The 19166-nt window shown below is 46.1% G+C and overlaps 6 protein-coding genes and 2 non-coding genes across 8 annotated transcripts; 5 read left to right on the top strand and 3 right to left on the bottom strand.

Annotated features, from left to right (window-relative positions):
* The first annotated feature begins 122 nt into the window (after nt 1-122).
* Nucleotides 123-3566, top strand: CNM02250 (chromosome condensation-related protein, putative). The gene is made up of 8 exons (XM_568267.2): nt 123-381; nt 462-810; nt 877-1171; nt 1242-1584; nt 1650-1755; nt 1840-1907; nt 1979-2139; nt 2202-3566. Exons 1-8 carry the CDS (start codon nt 316-318, stop codon nt 3280-3282), a joined length of 2469 nt encoding a protein of 822 aa, XP_568267.1. The 5' UTR covers nt 123-315; the 3' UTR covers nt 3283-3566.
* Nucleotides 3567-3572: 6 nt separating this feature from the next.
* On the bottom strand, nt 3573-5317 carry CNM02240 (conserved hypothetical protein). The gene is made up of 4 exons (XM_024658336.1): nt 5063-5317; nt 4883-5004; nt 4452-4681; nt 3573-4376 (listed from the first exon to the last, which is right to left on the bottom strand). Exons 2-4 carry the CDS (start codon nt 4997-4999, stop codon nt 4334-4336), a joined length of 390 nt encoding a protein of 129 aa, XP_024514027.1. The 5' UTR covers nt 5000-5004; nt 5063-5317; the 3' UTR covers nt 3573-4333.
* A 1802-nt stretch (nt 5318-7119) lies between these two features.
* Nucleotides 7120-9426, top strand: CNM02230 (peptidyl-diphthamide biosynthesis, putative). The gene is made up of 8 exons (XM_568269.2): nt 7120-7323; nt 7444-7565; nt 7617-7694; nt 7740-7897; nt 7953-8185; nt 8238-8549; nt 8603-8714; nt 8765-9426. The coding sequence occupies exons 1-8, from the start codon at nt 7141-7143 to the stop codon at nt 9112-9114; spliced, it is 1548 nt and encodes a 515-aa protein (XP_568269.1). The 5' UTR covers nt 7120-7140; the 3' UTR covers nt 9115-9426.
* Nucleotides 9427-10087: 661 nt separating this feature from the next.
* Nucleotides 10088-10206, bottom strand: CNL02220. Its single transcript has one exon. It is a non-coding gene; the product is annotated as a tRNA-Lys (tRNA).
* Nucleotides 10207-10215: 9 nt separating this feature from the next.
* CNL02210 lies at nt 10216-10308 on the bottom strand. The gene has a single exon. It is a non-coding gene; the product is annotated as a tRNA-Tyr (tRNA).
* A 1174-nt stretch (nt 10309-11482) lies between these two features.
* CNM02200 (hypothetical protein) lies at nt 11483-13172 on the top strand. Its single transcript, XM_024658335.1, has 6 exons — nt 11483-11630; nt 11678-12092; nt 12153-12260; nt 12315-12549; nt 12604-12801; nt 12855-13172. The coding sequence occupies exons 2-6, from the start codon at nt 12027-12029 to the stop codon at nt 12950-12952; spliced, it is 705 nt and encodes a 234-aa protein (XP_024513932.1). The 5' UTR covers nt 11483-11630; nt 11678-12026; the 3' UTR covers nt 12953-13172.
* A 300-nt stretch (nt 13173-13472) lies between these two features.
* Nucleotides 13473-16425, top strand: CNM02190 (neddylation-related protein, putative). The gene is made up of 14 exons (XM_024658334.1): nt 13473-13669; nt 13732-13776; nt 13862-13965; nt 14034-14148; nt 14200-14248; nt 14303-14417; nt 14460-14555; nt 14604-14773; nt 14826-14963; nt 15016-15075; nt 15132-15465; nt 15515-15734; nt 15779-16037; nt 16112-16425. Exons 1-13 carry the CDS (start codon nt 13563-13565, stop codon nt 15936-15938), a joined length of 1713 nt encoding a protein of 570 aa, XP_024513934.1. The 5' UTR covers nt 13473-13562; the 3' UTR covers nt 15939-16037; nt 16112-16425.
* Nucleotide 16426: 1 nt separating this feature from the next.
* Nucleotides 16427-19148, top strand: CNM02180 (conserved hypothetical protein). The gene is made up of 16 exons (XM_568508.2): nt 16427-16634; nt 16680-16752; nt 16802-16850; nt 16917-17021; nt 17073-17118; nt 17173-17215; nt 17272-17476; nt 17526-17644; nt 17699-17884; nt 17936-18026; nt 18087-18103; nt 18165-18251; nt 18298-18394; nt 18453-18535; nt 18587-18681; nt 18733-19148. Exons 1-16 carry the CDS (start codon nt 16504-16506, stop codon nt 19025-19027), a joined length of 1722 nt encoding a protein of 573 aa, XP_568508.1. The 5' UTR covers nt 16427-16503; the 3' UTR covers nt 19028-19148.
* Nucleotides 19149-19166: the final 18 nt, after the last annotated feature.

Raw genomic sequence — 19166 nt, 5'->3', positions numbered from 1 at the left:
ATGATGATCCGGGAGTTGAGATTAGAAGTTGTTGTGGCGGGATCAAATTTCGCGTTGCCTTCGTACTCTGTTGGTGCTTAATGATCGGAAGTCAACATTGATCGAACGGGCTGTTTCTTCAGTTTTTTTTTTACCTCGTATAATCATAACAACATCTACGGGAGGCTGCCTCTAGAGGTATACCTACCCCAAAATTGGGCTTGACTTGTTTCGAACTCAAAGCAACAAAATCCAGACAGTCGGTCCGACAGGCCAACTAACAGTCGCAACGACTTTGAACGGACGACAACCTATACGGAGAACATTTTGAAAGGTATGATGTTGAGACATATTGGCACTTACAGAGCACCATCCCGTAAGACTGACTGGTCAGGCTTTGATGTTCGTACTCTTATTCATGCCTATATTCCCACAAGCGCTAATGACGAGCCTGGTGACTATCTGAAAATCACTGTCAACAGGAATTTCTCCGCTCATGGATTCCAAGCCATACCGTCCCGCAACTCCGGTCATTTGCCTCTGCTCTAGTAACATATGGAAGACGTGATCCTTTTATGCGTTCAGGCGATCGAAAAGCCGATGTCATTCAGAAAATCCAGGAAGCGTTCATGGCCCTCAAAGCTAAGATGGATCTCGATGCCTATGTCGAAGCGAGGTATCACTGTGAAGTGGCCGTTGGGGGAGGATGGGATCCATTCCCTAGGACGAACACAACAATAATGGTCCCCCCTGCGCAGCCTATACGTGCCCATCCATCTGTTCAGCCGCCACCACCACCTACATTTGGGGGTGTTCCGCGATGGAGTAGTGGTGAGTCCTTCTTGTGGCATTGGAAGGTATCGCGAAAGCTGATAAACTCTTAAAAATGTGCTACAGGTGTAAACAATAATAGCTCAGGCTTGAATGGATACAGATCAACATCAGGATTTGCGTCTGGCTCTGTTGGGTATGGCAATACCTCAGCTCACGCTGTTTCATCGACTCCCAGCCACGGTCCGCAACATGCTTTGCAAGACTGGAAAATTAACCCAATGTGGAAACCGCTTCGGGCCATAACGTCTATGGAAACACTGCCTGATATTAGCGCCAACGAAAGTCATAGCACCTACCGGACAAAACGGACGCAATTTGTCCTACCCAATGATGTTATTGAGAAGCTCAAAGCATCTAGGTATATTCCCTTCCCCTTGCTCCTTATCTACTGCTACTCATGTCCTAGTCAGCTGATCATTATTTTCAAGGGAATCCCCTCAAACGCCACCACATTACTCACTCCGCCTCTTCTGTACTTCCTCTGATCACTATCGCCCTACATCCGTACACGCTCGCCATATACCTCCCTCTACCAACATCCCTATTGAATATCCTGGTAACCCTGAAGTATCCGTCGACGGCACATTATTGCCCTTCAAAGAGAAAGGTCTGAGAGGGAAGGCTGGGAGTGCCCCGCCTTTTGATTTAGATAAACCAATCAACAATGGTGTGGCGGCTGGAGGGCGAGTGGCGCTAGTACCAGGAAGATTAATGGGTGTCAACGTTGGACATCGAGGGCCGACGACAGGAAAGAACAAGACTCAGTCCAAGGTCCGTTATGTTTCTTTTTCCTCGCTGGATGCTGGGCTGCTGACTGGTTGGGATGACTTCTGTAGAGGTTTTTCTTCCAGATTGTCCTTGCCGAAATGACAACAAAAGAAGAACTGCTTGCAAAACTGAATAAGCTGGAACCAACAAAAGCAGAACATGCGATAGAACAATGTATGTTCCCTTTCTTGTCTGGTGATTAGGGTGACAAGCATTGATAGGAAGGAGCAATACTAATGTACTGTCTCGTTCTCGTAGTGAGGAAGAAACAAGAAAATGACGATGATATTGTGGCTGGTACAGCATCCATGTCTTTGAAAGATCCTGTACGTTCATTCCTCACCTTCAGATTATGCCAAAAACGCTGACCAGCTCCTCTTTCGCTTTATGAATATAGCTTTCATACATGCGTATGACACGACCTATCCGCTCTTCAAAATGTAGTCATATCCAATGCTTTGACGCTACTTGGTGGATAGAAAGTAATGCTGTGCACCCACAATGGCTCTGTCCGCATTGTAGCAAAGAGCTCCGATTTGATGATCTGATTGTTGATGGGTGCTTCCTCGTTTTCCCTCTCCCCCTTGGACCGTAAACTGACCATTTGTTCTCCATTCTAGATACGTGATGGACATTCTTAAGGTTGTTCCCGATACGGTCGACGATGTTATCCTTGAACCCACAGGCGAATGGCACACCGAAGATAACAAGTACGGTACCGCATCTTGGCTCGCCTCACATGTGAAACCATCATCAGCTACCGTGGAGGCATCGACACCAGTTGCACCCTCGGTGCCTGCCTCATTTAGCTCAGAGATCGAGACAAAACCGTCTGTTTGCGATATGAATGATATTAGCAGCGGCGATGGAGCGAACAGAGGGGGAACGGGTCTGAAACGAAAAGTGGTGCAAGTCATCGATTCTGATGAAGAAGGGGACGGTACCCCTGCCAAATCGAGTGTCCCTCCAGCGGGCCGCGTAACAGCGCTGGGATCATCATCCTCAGTCGGTGGATCAAGGACAGGAGCGTCAACTCCTATCATTGACTTGACCTTATCTGATTCAGATGACGAGACGGACGAGGAGACTGGACCGGTGACGAGTTCAAGAGCTCCTCCGGCTCCGATACAGGTACCGAGAACGTCAACAGCAGCAAGCGCGATTGTCTCTCCAAAACGACCGGTAAGCGCTGCTGGCACCCAATTTCATTCATTTCGCGAGACTACTTCCAATGTTGTTCGCTCGCCATCGACTAGTTCCTGGCCTGGTCTTTCTGTTGCCGGAATAGGGGGGGTGAGTGGTAGATCCAGTCCTTTGAATAACAGTAGCGGTCAAACCTCCGCTTCTGCTTCTGGCTCTGCTACCACATCTCATCTACAACCGCCGTCAAACCAATACCCTCCCATCTCCCCTCCTCATTTTTCGGACCCACCTCCACAGACCACAGTCGCGTCCCCGCGAATAACAGCCCTGCCACCACCGTCACACATATTTCCTTCGTCATCTCCGCCCTCCGCCTCTATCGCCCCTGCCGTGCCACTGGATCATGTTCCCCCTGCCCGAGCTTTTTCAGGGCCGGGTTGGGTTAATCCGTTAAGGCCGAATTCTAGTAGCGAAATTTCAAGTTCGACCTATGCATCGACGACGTCGCCGTCGGATAATAGAGGAAACGAGAGAGAGAGTTCCGGGTCTAAATATTGAAGGTGGCAGACGAAGTGTAGCAGATATAAGGATGGAACTGGTGAAGGGGAGCACAGCGAGTAGAAAGATAAGTTGTGGTAAAAATGTATCAGATATATTTGGTGTTTCGGATAGCTATAGAAATCAACATGAGGAAGGAAAATCTGGCTACAAGGTCTTCGGATGTAAAGAAGGGAAGCAAGAGATAAGGAAGGTCCAGATATCGTTTTCAACTAAACCATTTAGACGTCCCTTTTGTCAGTTTTTGGGGTGTTAATCAAAAGCAATTCTGCCCAAGAGTTTTGGAGTATTCTCCATGCATTTGTGATATGTAACATATTTTCGGATATTGAAAGATTAAGTAACCGGCCAATCTGGGTAATATGGCGACATGATGTTTCCATGATGGCGAGTGTGTATTCTCAATAATACCTTCTAAGGTTCTCTCGCATGTTAAGGACGCATAGACTGTGGGTGTATGAATGGGCGGCATAAAAGACCGTATCATTCCGCTGTTATTTTGTTGTTAGCAGGCTGACTTGGTTAGTTATTAGAACAGGATTAAAACATCAAAGTCCGTGAACTCGACTTCTTTCCTGACGTCCCAATATGATTGTGCACGACAGTTTATGAACAATGACAGGGTGTCGAATGAAGATTGCTGAAAGTCGTAGGTCATTCGCCTAAGCTGCTTGTTACATCACAGATTGGATCTCGTTCAACCTGTTGAGAAAAATTCGAGTGTTAAGAACAGCACGAGACAAACAAACCGACAACGGCCTTCCGTCGTGTTGAAGTCTCCCCATAAAACGTTTGTACTGTGTTGGGAAAGAGGTCGTGGGAAGTGAAATGGCAAGACGGTGCGTTGACCAGCGTAAAACCTTGTTGTGACCCTTGACGGCACCCATAACTCATCACCATCATTGTTGCGTTTAGTTTTCAAACGGGATGTTTTGTCAGTCCCTGTAAATCATGCCCTTATAGAGCGCTGCTGGTTGATGCTGTCTGTTTCCGATATCCAAGATTGTCATGCAAATCATACATCGCCCATATCCTAACCCAGTTGACCAAATTAAGCCTCCTCGGTCCTGAGCTTGGCAGCGGGGTTGGTGACCCTGCGATACGGGAAGAGAAAATGTCAGTTCCAATTCACAGAACATCGAAAAAAGCGAAGTCAAAAGAACACTCACTTAACACCCAAAACCTTAGCTCTAGCGATGATCTCGACCCTCTTCTTGCTGCTCACACCGTGGGCGATGGAAGCGGCGTACTTGCCAGAATGCATGAGCAAAAGCTCGAGCTCGGAAAGGTTGTGGACGAGGAGCTCCTTGTGGCCGGAGGGGAGGAGATGACGGGTCTTCTGGTTTGAACCGTAACCAATCTTGGGCATAGGGATCTGGCCCTTGAACCTTCGTCGAACCTGTGAGATAATGTTGTATCAGTGTCGAGTCTTGTTTCCCATCTTCATCGCCGTATCGAACGTCGTCTTCGCTTCCTGCTTGTCTCTCCTCTCCAATCCGCGACCTAGAAACATTTGTCTCCCATAACCCCCACCTTCTCCCACTTTTATCCCATAATGTCCAGCACAAGCGCCTTCCCATAATCAATGCTCAATACTCACCCTGTTGTCAATACCCTTGGGCTTCCTCCAGCTCTCCTTGACACCGTGGTACCTGTCAGACTGGTGCCTCTTGAAGTGCTTTGTGCGCTTCTTGACGATGGGGATGTGGGCGGGCATTTTTCCTGCAATATGTCCTGTGGTCAGACGTTTTGCAGGTATGGAGAGATAGAGTCTACGCACAAAGAGCTTGACGGTTGAAGTTTTAGACGGGTTCGCGCAAAACTGATCATTCCAAACCCAGCACCCAGAGACTCGCGGCGAATGCGGCGTTATGGGTTGGAGAGTAAAGAGAAGCCCGAGATGTGGCGACAGACTGTACGGAAAGCATTTGATGCCGTCGGCGTTAAAAGTCCCATTTTGGTATCTCCGATCATATCGGTGTTATGTGCCGGTACGGATCCCTCACGGTGATTTACGTCATTTTGTAATCCCGAGTTCTCTTTTAAAGCTTCACTTTCCGTCGGTATCACTCGTTGACTGTTCGCTGACAGAACATTGTATATTGTTACATATGACATATGAAAAGCATTTAAAGGGTTGATTAATGACGTTGCATTCATCGGCGATAATGGGGATGAATCGGCAAGGCCTTATTCAATCAGCGGATTGACCGACAGTATATGAGAGCGGCCATCAGACTCAAAATAATGAATAGCAACTATAGAAGAGGAACAAAAGCTAAGCTCGACACAAGCCTCTCGACAGACATTGACCCCCCCGCTGAATGCAAAGAGTAATGACAGGGAAGTTCTTGCGATTAGCAAGGATTCTACCCGCATTGCAATGACATCAAGTTGGCTAAAATGGCAAAACATTCATCTGATGATGTCTCATCGCCATGATTTCGGGTCTTATGATGATGATACCCTTCGTTGTTAGCATGGAAGTCGTCGGTCGACTGCGTTATCCCTCAAATTTTTTACAACTCAGTCAGTTGAATGAAGGGCCTAACCTCAACTAGAATGAAGTACAACGCATTGTAGATAAAGGGCATTGCGTGCATGTAAATTTCGTTTTGGTGAACAGAATTGGTTTCGTACTAGACTACTACCAAACTTTGAATTAATGGGTAAGCACTTCATTTCTAGCAAACGCCACATTCACTTGATATATCAAATTCAATCGTGCGTAGTTCGTGTTATTCTGGGATGATCCAATGTGCGCTGATTGCATTCTCATACGTGGTTGTGATAGTCCAATTACAAGTCGTAACGGTCTAATTATTAGATCCAGTCTACGAATTGGTCTTTTAGTAATGGCTCCCGGTTATTGAATGAGGCTAATAGTGAACTACCAGGACCATATTCTGAATACGTTACTAACAGTACCAGGGCTATCAGTAGCAGCATACGATACATAAAAAATCGCGAAGACGCACCAATACTTTTTATTAGCGATTGCTCCTTTCAGCAGTTTGGACTTCTTACGTAATAGGTAAAATAAGAATGATTGGGAATGACCCTGGTGCGTTTTGGTGATAAAAGGTCCGTAGACCGAATCGAAATAGATTCAAATGTTTCGTCCTGTAAAAAACATGTGAATATGGGAGATTTGAAACAATACACTCTGCAATCCCAATTCCTATCAGAGAGTTATTTTCCATGACCAACAATTGCCCGTGGACCGAGAACTTTGTGAACAGAGGATGAATGGCAGCTCTGTCTTGTGAATTGACTGTGGTCAGGTAGTAATAGAAAGCCGAGAGGGAACTACCTAAACTAAATTGGGCCCATTTGCACATGTTGATGTATAGTGAACTTTAAGAGCATGGTTTTTGAGTCTAAATCGCATGCTGTGAACTTCATCAAACAAGTCCTCCTACTTGATTACAGACCTACTGGAGATACAGTAAATCAGATGTGGGAACGAACTTCTTGCCTGGAGTGCCAGTTGAGATACTTCGGTGGCAATATTGATGGATGTTCTTCTCCTGAGTACATACTGAATAAGCTGCTGGCACATGTCCATAATTTTATAAGCTACGACTGAAAAAGTAAAGAGAAGCAGGAAAAAGATCAGAGGAGGCGAGCTTCTTCCGTTCGACAGACAGACGGAACGAGAGTCAGTCCGGTCATCAAGCAGGAGAGATAATTATTCTGTTATTAGTCACGGAACCAAATGTGTTGTCAAAGTGGAGATAGGCTTGAGCCCTCCACCACGGGATCAAATTGTTGAATACTTTCGCATAAGTTGCCTCCGAGTCCCATCCATGTATTTCGAACATCTATTCAACGCCATATAACAGTTAGAACAGCAATATGTCGGACGCATTCTCAACCCCAGCAGATCACGCTTTATCCCACCCTGAACTGGAAGCGATCTTGGAGAATGCCCAAGCCGGACCATCTAGCATAGGAGATGGAGCGGAAGGAATGAGCATAGAAGAAGCTTTCGAAGTGGATGAGACTGTCAGGAGAGTGCTTGAGGGTGATTATAAGACTGTAAGTAGTGAGACATATATATGAAAGAGTCGTTTTCCCAGGAACATCAACGTTTGATGGTTGCGACGGAAATGAAATGTCATGCATGACCAAAGCATAGCTGACAAATGCCTCTTACAGATTGGGTTACAATTCCCCGATGAACTCTTGCCATCTTCAGTCTCCGTCTATCGGGCTATCCAGACTCGCATAGCACATACCGGAGCTCAGGCATACGTGCTTGCCGATAGCACGTACGGGAAGTCAGTCGTTTTCAGCGTAGTAACTTGGAATGAAGCTAACACTATCGAAAGTTGTTGTCCGGATGTCTTGAGTTGTCTTCATCTCCCAGCAGATTTCTTAGTACATTATGGACATGCTTGTCTCACTCCGTAAGCTAGATTGGATTCCTTTGAGTCTGCAAGCTGATGAAACAGAACGGACGCTCTCCCTGTTCACTACGTCTTTCCCCGGCAAAAGCTCGACGTCAAGCAAGCTGTGGAGTCATTGTTAGCGGCGAGCAAGAACGAACTAGACGGTGACGGCAGGAAAGGTATAGTGGTTGTGTGGGATGTGTCATATGATTGGCTAGCGAGTGGGTTTTAATTTATCTATATCCATCTCTACGAAGCAATCTAACGGAAATACAGATGATATCAGGGATACATTTTCTCAGGACTCAACTATCCAGATCAGTTTTGCCTCAATTCAAAAGCCTACTCTTGCTTCACAGAAGGGACTCAAGGATGTAAAGGGTAAGACACCTGCTCTCAGGAGCGTAGAACCACCTCAGGGGTTGGAAATGAATGATTGTGTCTTATGGTATATTGGTGAAGAGGGAAGATCCTGTATGAATCTACAGATGACACATGCCAACAATCCTGTGAGCATACGCTCGACCCATTATAGATAATCTATATCTGATAAATCAACAGCTCTTCATCTACTCACCTTCTTCCCAGTCTGTATCGCCTCTTCACCGCACCACTTCTCGTCTTCTCTCACGCCGTCTCTTCGCTCTCCATCAAGCGCTTTCCGCCGACGTATTCGGCCTTATTGTTTCCAACATCGGTCTCGCGTCTTCCAAACCCCTCCTTGCACAACTGAGAGAGGATCTGAAGAGAGCAAAAAAGAAGAGTTACACCCTGAGCGTAGGCAGGCTGAACCCAGCAAAGCTTGCAAATTTTGCAGAGATAGAGTGTTTCGTGTTGGTTGGTTGCGCTGAAGGTGGTGTTGTTGACTCGAAGGTGTGTTCTCTTTCGTCTAACAGAAATAATAAGCTGATGATTTGCTGATGCAGGATTTTTTGAGACCTATCATTACACCCTGGGAATTGGAATTGGCACTTCAAGGCCCAGACCACGTATGGGCACCGGAGAATTGGACTTTGGACCTGGGTACCGTTCTCAAAGGTGATGCTCATCCTGCTTTCATAATTCACATGCTAAGACCCATCAAATAGATGCCCAAGAGCGTGAAATAAAAATCAAGCAAGATTCTTCCACCGCTGACAGTGACGACGATTCACTCGAATTTTCACTTATTACCGGAACAATGCGAACAAAAAAACGCTTTGCGTTTGGAAACGGCACCCACACTCTTGAAAACAACAAGTTATTGGGAGACGGTGGTGTGCAAGACCTGACCTTGCGTAACCAAAACTTCTCACTGTCCAAGCTTGAATCCGCCGGAAGTACCTTTTTGGCGTCAAGAGAATTCCAAGGATTAGAACCAAGATATGGAATGGATGAGCCTAGTGTTCTGGAGCAAGGGAGGAGTGGGGTCGCGAGAGGCTATACAGAGGAGAAATAGACAAGTCCTCTTGGACGTGTCTTCAGAGAGCGTTTTGACTATAATTCAATGTACCTCTCGGCATTGCATCGTATCGCATTTCGTTAACAATGTACCACTTGTATCAACTTCTATGGCTATCACTTCGGGGACGATTCGTGATATGTTCCTATATGACATCTGTATGGCTGCATTCGTTTTTCAATCGGCGAATCTTTCTTCGTTCGGACTTCAATCTAATCTCTTCCGCCTAGTAGTGGGCTTCATTGTTCTAATACCGTATCAAGTTGCCAATAGGCATCTTTCAAATTATCATACTTCATTTCTAATGCACGTTTCCTGTTGTCCAATTGTCCATCATAAGCTTCAATCACTCAACCCCCTGAAGGATACTCCTTGCATGATTTTGGAAGGAGAGCAGTACTGCGCCTTCGATAGACCGAGGGGGGCAGCTACTTGAAGTTTGGTAAGCTATGGAAGGCATGATGATCTACTCCACTCTACGCCAATTGTTCAACTGAGCAGAAGGCTAATTCCCAATGCTCTGACGGTAGTAGTGGTGGAAGTTTGATCGGGCGAAGTAGAATGATTTATTATGATGATTGTGTCGTCGCGAGGTTGTCGACTCAATCTGGATCTGCTGAGCAGGCATAATAAATGTCAGAGTCGCCAAAGTCCCAACTGCAGGTATCTAATCGAAATAGTGAAGGCAGAACAGGTTAAGGAATGAATAAACTAACCTGCTAATTTATTTTATCTCCGTCCACCACCTTCCTTCTTCAATTCTCCCATCTACGTTGTTAAGGATGGAAGGATTATTCGCCGAATAATATGAATACGCTACTTTGAAATACATGAAAACAAGCACTTGAGAAGGTCTGGCAAACGCTCAAGCCATTCATTCTGCTCACTGTAGGGCGATGAGACGAGACATAGAACGTCGCAAGATACCAAAAATTACATGGTCAGAAGATAAGGAAAAAGATTAAAAAAAAGCCTCCGGCGGGGCTCGAACCCGCAACCGCACGATGACGAAGAAATGATTGATGGCCCATAATCGGCTCAAATAGACTCGTTAAGAGTCGTGCGCGCTACCGATTGCGCCACGGGGGCAAATTTGAATCTCCCCGGTGCGAGTCGAACGCACGACTTTCAGATGTGATTTTGGAAACCAATTACAGTCTGACGCTCTAAACCACACTAAACTACGGAGAGTTCGGATGAAAGTTTAACTTCTTACATGCACTTCATCCTTTCTATAAGAGGCAGGCGTTTCTACTGTGGAAAGGTTTGATATGAAAAGATCTCAAAAGACTTTAAGAAACGGCTCATCACTTCTCAAGTAGGAAATATCGTTGGTTTGTGCCATATCCGTGGATTCCTGATCATTTCTCTCTACTTTTTCCGGCTTGTGGTAATCAAGAATAAGAACCGTCGTACTCGTACAAAGGAGTTCGATGATCTCCGAGCATCTAGGATCCTAATAAAGGCACCAGGTGTGACGTCAACCAATTGTTTACGGGACGATCGTCGAGGGCAGGAGCTGGACAAAACGATTTTTCTGCCTAGCTATCATTTACTACATGGCGGGATTGCTCTTTTGCGAATTCAAAAGTAATTTAAGACCTCGTGGATTGTGATGACGACGTTGTGCCCTGCTGAGCACTGAGCAATGAGGCGATCATTTCGATCGACACTTATAAATTATGTAGCTTTTCTGCTGATCTGCTGCCGGTTCTCTGCCATCTGCTGTCGTCAGTCGCGACGATCTTCATCCGAAGTGCTAAAAGTAAGCCTAGTCGAGAAGAAAACCAACCAGTCTCGGGCTTTTGGTTAAGTTTAATTTAGTTACTAGACCCTTCCTTATTAGTGTGCACGATGTGGTTCATATTATAGAGAAGACAGTAGTCAGAGACAGAAGAAGGGAGACGCAGCTCAAAGGATCAATAACCGAAAGTTGAATCTCTTCAAACACTCATAAATGAACGGAAGGCAACGATGCAAGACATTCATGAGCCGTGTGCAATTTGAAAAAATATCTCCTTCGAATTCCAGACATCCGTCGAGAAGCAGAGCTCTTCTTTTTTCAGAACTTCAATCATTTTCCAATTATAGATTCTGTACTTACTACGCAGAGAATACAGAACATGCTGGATGCTGGAGGTCCGGTTATGAGTAGTTATGGGTCATGGTCGATGTGCTCTCAAGCGCATGCGCAGTGTTGTGCGATGAGCTTGCGCTTTGATATTAATAATAAAAAATTAGTAGAGGCTGTATTAGGCTATACGATTCGAAAATAGTTCCGCATTTTATGATCAAAAGGTCCCGGCCTACTGCTTAGACTGTCATCCATTATTTAACTGCTTCGTCATCACCTGCAATCTTGGATTTTGGAGCCCTTGTCTCTCCTAGTTTATCCCCTCTCCCCTCTCCCTTCTCGCACATTTTTTTGTACAGTAAAGCCGAGAAGAACAAAGTAGTCACCGTTGTCGTTACTTCGTTCACACTGCTGGCCGCCGGTGTATCCGGATAGAGACGTAAGAGCCCGTTACATTTTATTATTAACAATCTCTAAAGTTATCAGTCCCTCTCTCCCGCACTTCTTAGATCACGACTTGCTGATTTTCTCATAATAACGACAGCCCGAATCCACTTCCCGTATGACGTAGTGGCCGAGAAACGCTACGCAATATAGCCAGTAAATGAATGTATAGAGTATTTTTCCATGCTCGATGGTTAGCAGTACGACAGACGTCATGCCTCCAGGTAGCAGAAAGCATGAAAATGAAGCACTAGAGAATCTTGCTCAACGCATGTGGTGATATATAGTACAATACCTCTGGCTTTTCGCCCACTTTTTTTCCACTCCATGCTATCTCATCTAATTATTTCTCTATCCCCAAACGAACCACATATCAACTTCAGAACCAAACATGTCTACTGTTACTCAAGGTGTTAAGGACTTCTTCAAGAGTACCTCCAAGCCAGACTCCACAGAGGTACATACTTGAGGAGGCGGATAGTACGAATTCTATGAGGAGCTGACAAAACATAAATAGGTCTGCACTGAGACTGCACCTGAGGTCGTCCAGGAGCACGTCAGGCCCCAAGAGCACACAGAAAGTGCTGAGGCCATCGACCGAGAAAGGCATATCCATCATCACCAGGTGAGTACAACACAACGTTTCTGCCGACCTATATCACCTAACGATGTATCGCAGCACCGAATTCAACCCATAGAGCACAAACAGGCTCTCGACGCCAAGCATGTTCACGTTACTGCACCTGCCGTCGTCCGTGAGCACAAGGAGGAGATGCTTCCCGAACATCAGGATACCCTCCAAAAGCAAAGGACATTGCACAGCAATCAACAGACCATCGGCGAAGTCGAGAAGTCTCATGCTCACATCGGAACCCATGTTAACCAGCATGAACACCATCACATCCACGAAACCGGTGAGTTGAAATAGGATTGCATTGTATATCAAAATCTGTCTGACTTTAAAACAGTCCAACCCGTCATCCAGAGGGAGACCGTCCAGCCTACCGTTGTCCACCACACGGCTGCAATCCACGAAAAGGTTCATGATGCTCCTATTGTTCACGAGGTCACCACTTTACCTACTATAGGCCACAACGAGTTCTTGAAGATGAAAGAAGGCCTCAAGAGCGCCACTCACACCGACAAGGGACACCAACACCAGTACTGTAAGTAGTGTCAAGGTCGTAGCGTAGTCGGATGCGTTGCTAATGACGCGCAGACGAGGGTGCTCCTAGAGTTGGCAGCCAACAAACTTCAGCCGCTAATGCCGCTTCCACAACCAATGCCGCTTCCACTAAGGAAGTTCCTACTGCCTAAGAAGTAGTTTGCCATATATTTTTTGTCTTGGGGGATGTAAAGAGTTCATGTTGAAATTGGGCATTTGTAGTTATTAAACTGTTATAAATATTACTTGTATATACACGGTAGCTTGGGGTTATTATTAGAAGAGCGAGGATAGCCAATGCAAAGATTCCTTTCACAACAGCTGATGTTCGGGTTTGTTTACCCTATCTCGCTGGAAAATACTGGACATCTTCCCGATCGCAAGGTCATTGCAGGACTGTAGGAGATCTCATCCTGGCGATCGAAGCTGTCGAGTTTGATGGCGGCTGGACTGCTATTTAATTTACAAATGATAACCCCTCGCGTAAGAAGAATGCACGGAAGAATAAATGAACCAAGAAGTAAGTGAAGACACGCACGATGAAAACAGATCACATCCCCGCTTTTTCTTTCTGCTTTCCGCCATGTCTGCGGTTAATGATGTCACGACTTTCCATGTTCGCTCGCATATGATTAATGTCTCTGACGGAACTGTCTGTTGTCTGTCATCTTGAACATCTCACGCTTGAACATTGCAGTTATCCCGTTTCCGACAGAATAGACTCATAAGGTTTTTGAGTCGTCTGGGCTATAAAATTAGCAAATGCCCCCTTCCCCTTCCGATCTTGAAAGTCGTCCAACCAAGATTACAAAGATGGATGATTCTATGGATGTCGCGGACGCCGTTACTGGGACTGCTCCTGTGCCTTCGTGAGTATGCTGATGGCTTGAACGGTGTACGTAATATAAGGTATTCTGACGTTAGAAATAAGATATCGCCCAGACGCAAAGGCTAGACGTTACGACCGACAACTTCGGTAGGTCTATTGTTTTCCTTTCAGTGACTGGCTAGAGCAGCGCCCCGTGCCTCCGATGAGCTGAACGTTCTGTGCACTCTGTCAGGCTCTGGGCTTCTGCAGGGCAAAGATCTCTAGAACAGGCCCGAGTACTTTTAGTCGGGTGTGATGCTGCTGGCTCTCAATCCCTAAAGAATCTCGTTCTTCCTGGTGAGCCATTCTTGTCATGAGCAGCTAATTACACTGTCTGATTTTCTGATTTTTCCGTGTTGTCCAAGGCATCTCACAATTCACCATTCTATCCTCCAAGATAACTACTGCCCAAGACGTTGCAACCAACTTCTTCTTGCATCCAGACTCGATCGGGTCGAACATCGCCCAGGAGAGCGTGAAGTGGGTTTCGATTTTGGCCATGTTGACGTTGAATATTGACTTCTTCCATAGGTACCTTCAGGAGCTCAATCCTGCCGTCAAAGGTGAAGCTCATATGGAGGTGAGCCAAACATCTGTTTTGGAAGGGAATAACATTGTGTTGACCTTTGTGCAGGATCCTGCCCTTATCATCAAGACTAATCCGAGATTCTTCCTCTCCTTCGCTCTCATTATTTTGTCAAACGTCGAACCGTACCTTGAAAACCAGATTGCAGAGATTCTTTGGGAAGGTATGCTGCTTGACTTACTGTCGGGGCTAATGTGACTTGTAGCTTCTTCATCGGTTGACGGTCCTGATATCCCATTAATCGCCATCCGCAACTCTGGTTTCATCAGCCGAGTCCAAATCCAACTTCGAGAGCATACTGGTCAGTAGATATTCTATCTAGTATCAGATCTCACTGACTTGTTGGCAGTCGTTGACAGTCACCCCGATACTACCCACACTCTTCGGATTGACCAACCTTTTCCTGCACTTGAGCAACATGCTCGCTCTTTGGATTTTGCAAACATGGACTCTATGGAGCATTCCCATATTCCTTGGGTAGTCCTTCTTGTCAGGGCTGCTAGTCTGTGGAAAGAATCGGTGAGTGAAGGAACAATTCAGAAAGGATCGGAAGCTGAATGATGGATTCCAGCACGGCGGCAAGCTGCCCGAGACCAATGAGGAGAAGGCAGAGTTCAAGGAAAAGCTGAAAGCAGAAAAGATCAAGGAGGATGAGGAGAATTACGATGAGGCGATGGCACAAGCGTACAGAGTGTGGATTAAGTCAGAAGTGCGTGATGTTTTTGGGAAACTCTAGTAACTGGGAGCTGATCTTGCATAAGCTGCCGTGGGAGATTAAATGCCTGCTAGATGACGAGACTGTCAAGAACATCTCCACAAACGTAAATATCGAGTATGGTTTTATTCATAGCGCTAATGGAACGAACTCTGTGCTTAGTCTAAGAACCTGCACATCCTCCTTCACACGCTCAGCCAATACATCATCCCTGCCCCCCATCTTCCGCCTACCTCCCCGTCTCTTCCTGATATGCACTCCAGCACAGCCCACTATGTCGCTCTCCAAAACATGTACAAAGCTCAATATCAAGCTGATCTCAAGCAATTCAAGTCTCTCTTGAATGAGGTCTTGCGAAATATCGGCCTGCCAACCGACACCGTACCCGATGAGGAATTGGAGGGATTCGTCAAGAATGTAGGTGGAGTAGGCATTATCAAGGGGACTCCTCTCAGCGACAGTAAGAACATTAGGGGTCTCTTGCCAACCGAGCTTGGTAAGTGTTTCACTAATATTTGTTGTATTGCGGTTAACGATTGAAGTAGAAAATTTCGACGAGGAAATCGATTCCGCAACTTGCCTCTCCATGTACCTGGCCCTTCTTGCATCCGAAACCTTCTTCGAGTCCGAGAAACGATGGCCCGGTGCCAGTTCTTTAGACAACTTGGCGGCAGACAACGAAAAGGTTCAACAGATACTCCTTGATTTGTTCCCAATTTTCAGTGAGGGTTTGCCTGAAATTCTCGAACAGAGCGTTGAAGAAGTGTACGTGTTTGGCATTTGGGAGAGCGAAGCTGATACATTTATAGTATTCGAGGTGGTTTTGCCACCGTTCCCAACACTGCCGCTTTTGTTGGCGGTATTGTTGCCCAAGAAGCCATTAAGCTCGTCACCAACCAGTACTCACCTTTGGATAACACTGTGGTGCTCAACTTGATTAAGAGCGAATCATCCAAGTTCAAGTTTTAGAAAATATGCCTCGGGGTTGGAAGGAAGATGTAGTCATTTTGGGTGGCTGTCGTAGATGATGTTAAAACAAGATACGATGTTAGAAAAGACGGCAAGAATGTAAGCATGTATACTATGCGAAAGTCAGCGCGCAACCTTTTCCGTCAGCTGAGTCCCCCGATCAATGCCATTAGACCTATCTCATAATCATTTGGGGCAATCGCGTTCTTTGTACTTCTCGAGGGGCGATGTTGCACATGTCAGGAAAGGGGAATAACGGCAGGCCGGTCATACATATCATGCTCCCAACAGCCTAGCATCATCATGGAATGCTACAGTTGAGAAGAAAGGCTTCAAAAGTGCAATTTTCTTTTGTCTGCATTTAATATGCAAGACGAGAGTCATTCGTTCCCGCCGGCGTTTTGTTAGCCGAAATGGAGACTGCAGCTCGCCGGCGCCGAAAGATGGTAGATGAGTGGACGCATGGAATGACATACATCATAATGTGATTTTGAGAAATATTATATTACATACTGTACAGAGCTCATGTCGTCTGTAACCATACGATCCTATCTAACCATACAAGATGGTACATAAAACTACAGCCCGCGTCGCGCGATTGAAGCAGGAGGAGAGAGAGAGACTAGTGAGCGAGATGGAAAGCTTGCTGGGACTACAGAGCGAACATCTGGAGGACGAACAATACATCAGCGCAAGGTAAGTTATTATGCATATGCATTAACGTTGCCTAACTTCAAGTAGGCCTGAAGAGATTGTGGGCAACCTGAAAAGTCGCAAAGAGGGCTGGACTGCAGAACGAGTGATGATTGCTTTCGTAGGTCACGCTGTACCACATTTAACTTGTCTTAACAGACCGCTTATAGATAAGAGCTGCATGTGCTGCTCAAAGGAAAACAAATTGTCTGACGGAAGGTAAGTCTAGTTTAGCCTTCTGTAACACCGACATTCAAATGGTCTGATATAGCTGCCCTGTTACAGTCTTGTTTCGTGAAGCACTCGACGAGGCTAAGCGGCTTGACAAGGAGTTTCTCGAGACTGGAAAGGCCGAAGGAGATTTCTGGGGATTGCCATCAAGCTTCAAGGGTAAATATTCAAATGAGTATCCAAAGCAGAGCTAAAATGTACTGTGTAAAGACACATTCAACATCAAAGGCGTAGATAGCTCCATTGGTGTTTCACTGTGAGTACAACTCTGCAGCAGGGGCTGACATTGATGATTAACCATCGTTGCCAGCCATTGCTTCCAACCTACTGAAGATGCCAGCCAAGAGGGAGCTGTATGTCACTCCATTTCGCTTCTTGTGTATTTCATCAATTAACATGTTGATCATAGCTTGTCAAACTCTTCCGGGCCGCCGGAGGCATCCCCTTCTGCAAAACCAATATTCCTCAGACTCTCCTTTCATTCGAATGTAAGAATCCAATATTCGACAGAGCGACCAACCCTACAGCTGTGGATAGGACTTGCGGTGGTAGTTCCGGTGGTGAAGGGGCAATTATTGCGTTGAAGGGTACGCCAATGGGCTGGGGATCTGATAGTAAGTATCAGGGGTCCTCGGATGGATTTATTATCTAACCAAGGACTAGTTGGAGGCTCGTTGAGAATCCCAGCTCATTACTGCGGTATTTATGCTCTCAAGCCTGTCACAGGAAGATGGCCTTCCGATGGGGGCAGAGCAAGTGTCAAAGGTTTTGAAGGCATCAAGGTGTTTAATCAATTTGTTGATATGACATATTGCGTGGCTGATGCTTCTTTACAGGCTGCGGTAGGACCAATGGCAAGGAGCGTCGACGATCTAATCTTCGCGAGTCGCACCATGCTCACCCTCGCTCAACGGTCTTTAGTCAGCTTGAACGGGGAGCAGTTGTTGCCGATCCCGTGGAGGGAGGTGGAGTTACCAAAGAAATTGAGAGTGGGGTATTTCACGGACGATCATGCCATCAAGGTGGGTGGTATTCCTCGCTTTGTTTCATCGAGGCCTTGACAGCTATTGAAGGCTAGTCCGGCGTGTGTAAGGGCGGTGTTGGAGTCCGTCCAGGTGTTGGAAAAGGCAGGACATGAAGTCATCCAATTCGATCCTCCAGATGGTAAGCTCATAAACCGTTTGTTTGCTTGGATTCTTTGCTAATTTTGGGGGTTCATGTCAGTATCAGAAGCTCTGAAGGTGAACACGATAACCTGTCCATCAGAAACTTTACAACCTGGGACTGACGTTATCGATATAGATCTTCGCCGGATTGACTTCTTCAGATGGGTACAAGACTCTCTTGGGCAATCTCGGAGACGATCCTATGGAAGCTTCTATGCGATTGGTAAGTGACATTATACTATGTTATCAGCTTTGACGAACCTGCGCAGACGACACTAGGTGCCAAGTATCCCAGATGGCTCCATCGAATTCTCACGTGGTTGATCGCTAAATTTACAGGAGATCATCTCTATGCAGAAGTCTTTGGTAAACTCTGTTCTTCGATTTCGCATTGGTTATGAGGCTGACCGTCTACTACGTATAGCGAGCTCGAGACCTAAAACCGTGACAGAATACTGGCAGTACGTCCATAAGAGAAATGTCTACGCCAACAAATTCCGAAAGCTGGTGGGCTTGCCTTTTCCTTTAGCGCTTGATCGGACTGACGCATTTTTGCAGGCTTGGGAGGAAAACAAGTTTGACATGATTGTATGCCCTGTTCAAGCAGTACCCGCTTTGAAGCACGATGAAACTGAATGGCTGTCTCCCCTGTGGTAAGCATAATTTGACCTGTCAAACATGTCTACGACTTATTTATGCCGTAGTATCGGCACCGTGCTCTTCAACGTCGTCGATTCTACTGTCGGTGTCCTCCCTGTCACCCGTGTCGACCGGCACCTTGATGCTCTGCGTGCCGATTACCTCGAAGACAGCAAGGGATCCAAATTGCTAGAAAAGAGAGTGTACATCGGTAAACCATGGAAGGAAGACCCCACTTATGATGCGGAAAAGATGCACGGTTTGCCTGTTGGTGTACAGGTCGTTGGGAAAGCGTGGGAAGAGGAGAAGGTGCTGGAGATGATGAAGGTTTTGGTCGGTCTGATTGGGTATGAACCGTAGAGACTGGCATATCTGTATTAAGTGGAGCATACATGTTGTGAAATCTGAAAGTAGGTATCTTCCAGCCATATAAGTCCGTGTTTTAGTGAATGAGATCGGTGAATGAAACCCTATTCTCTGGAGAGAAGTTGAACTTGCC

This window comes from Cryptococcus neoformans (genome assembly GCF_000091045.1).
Source record: "Cryptococcus neoformans var. neoformans JEC21 chromosome 13 sequence".
NCBI lineage: Eukaryota > Fungi > Basidiomycota > Tremellomycetes > Tremellales > Cryptococcaceae > Cryptococcus > Cryptococcus deneoformans.
This window is presented reverse-complemented; position numbering and strand designations above follow the sequence as displayed.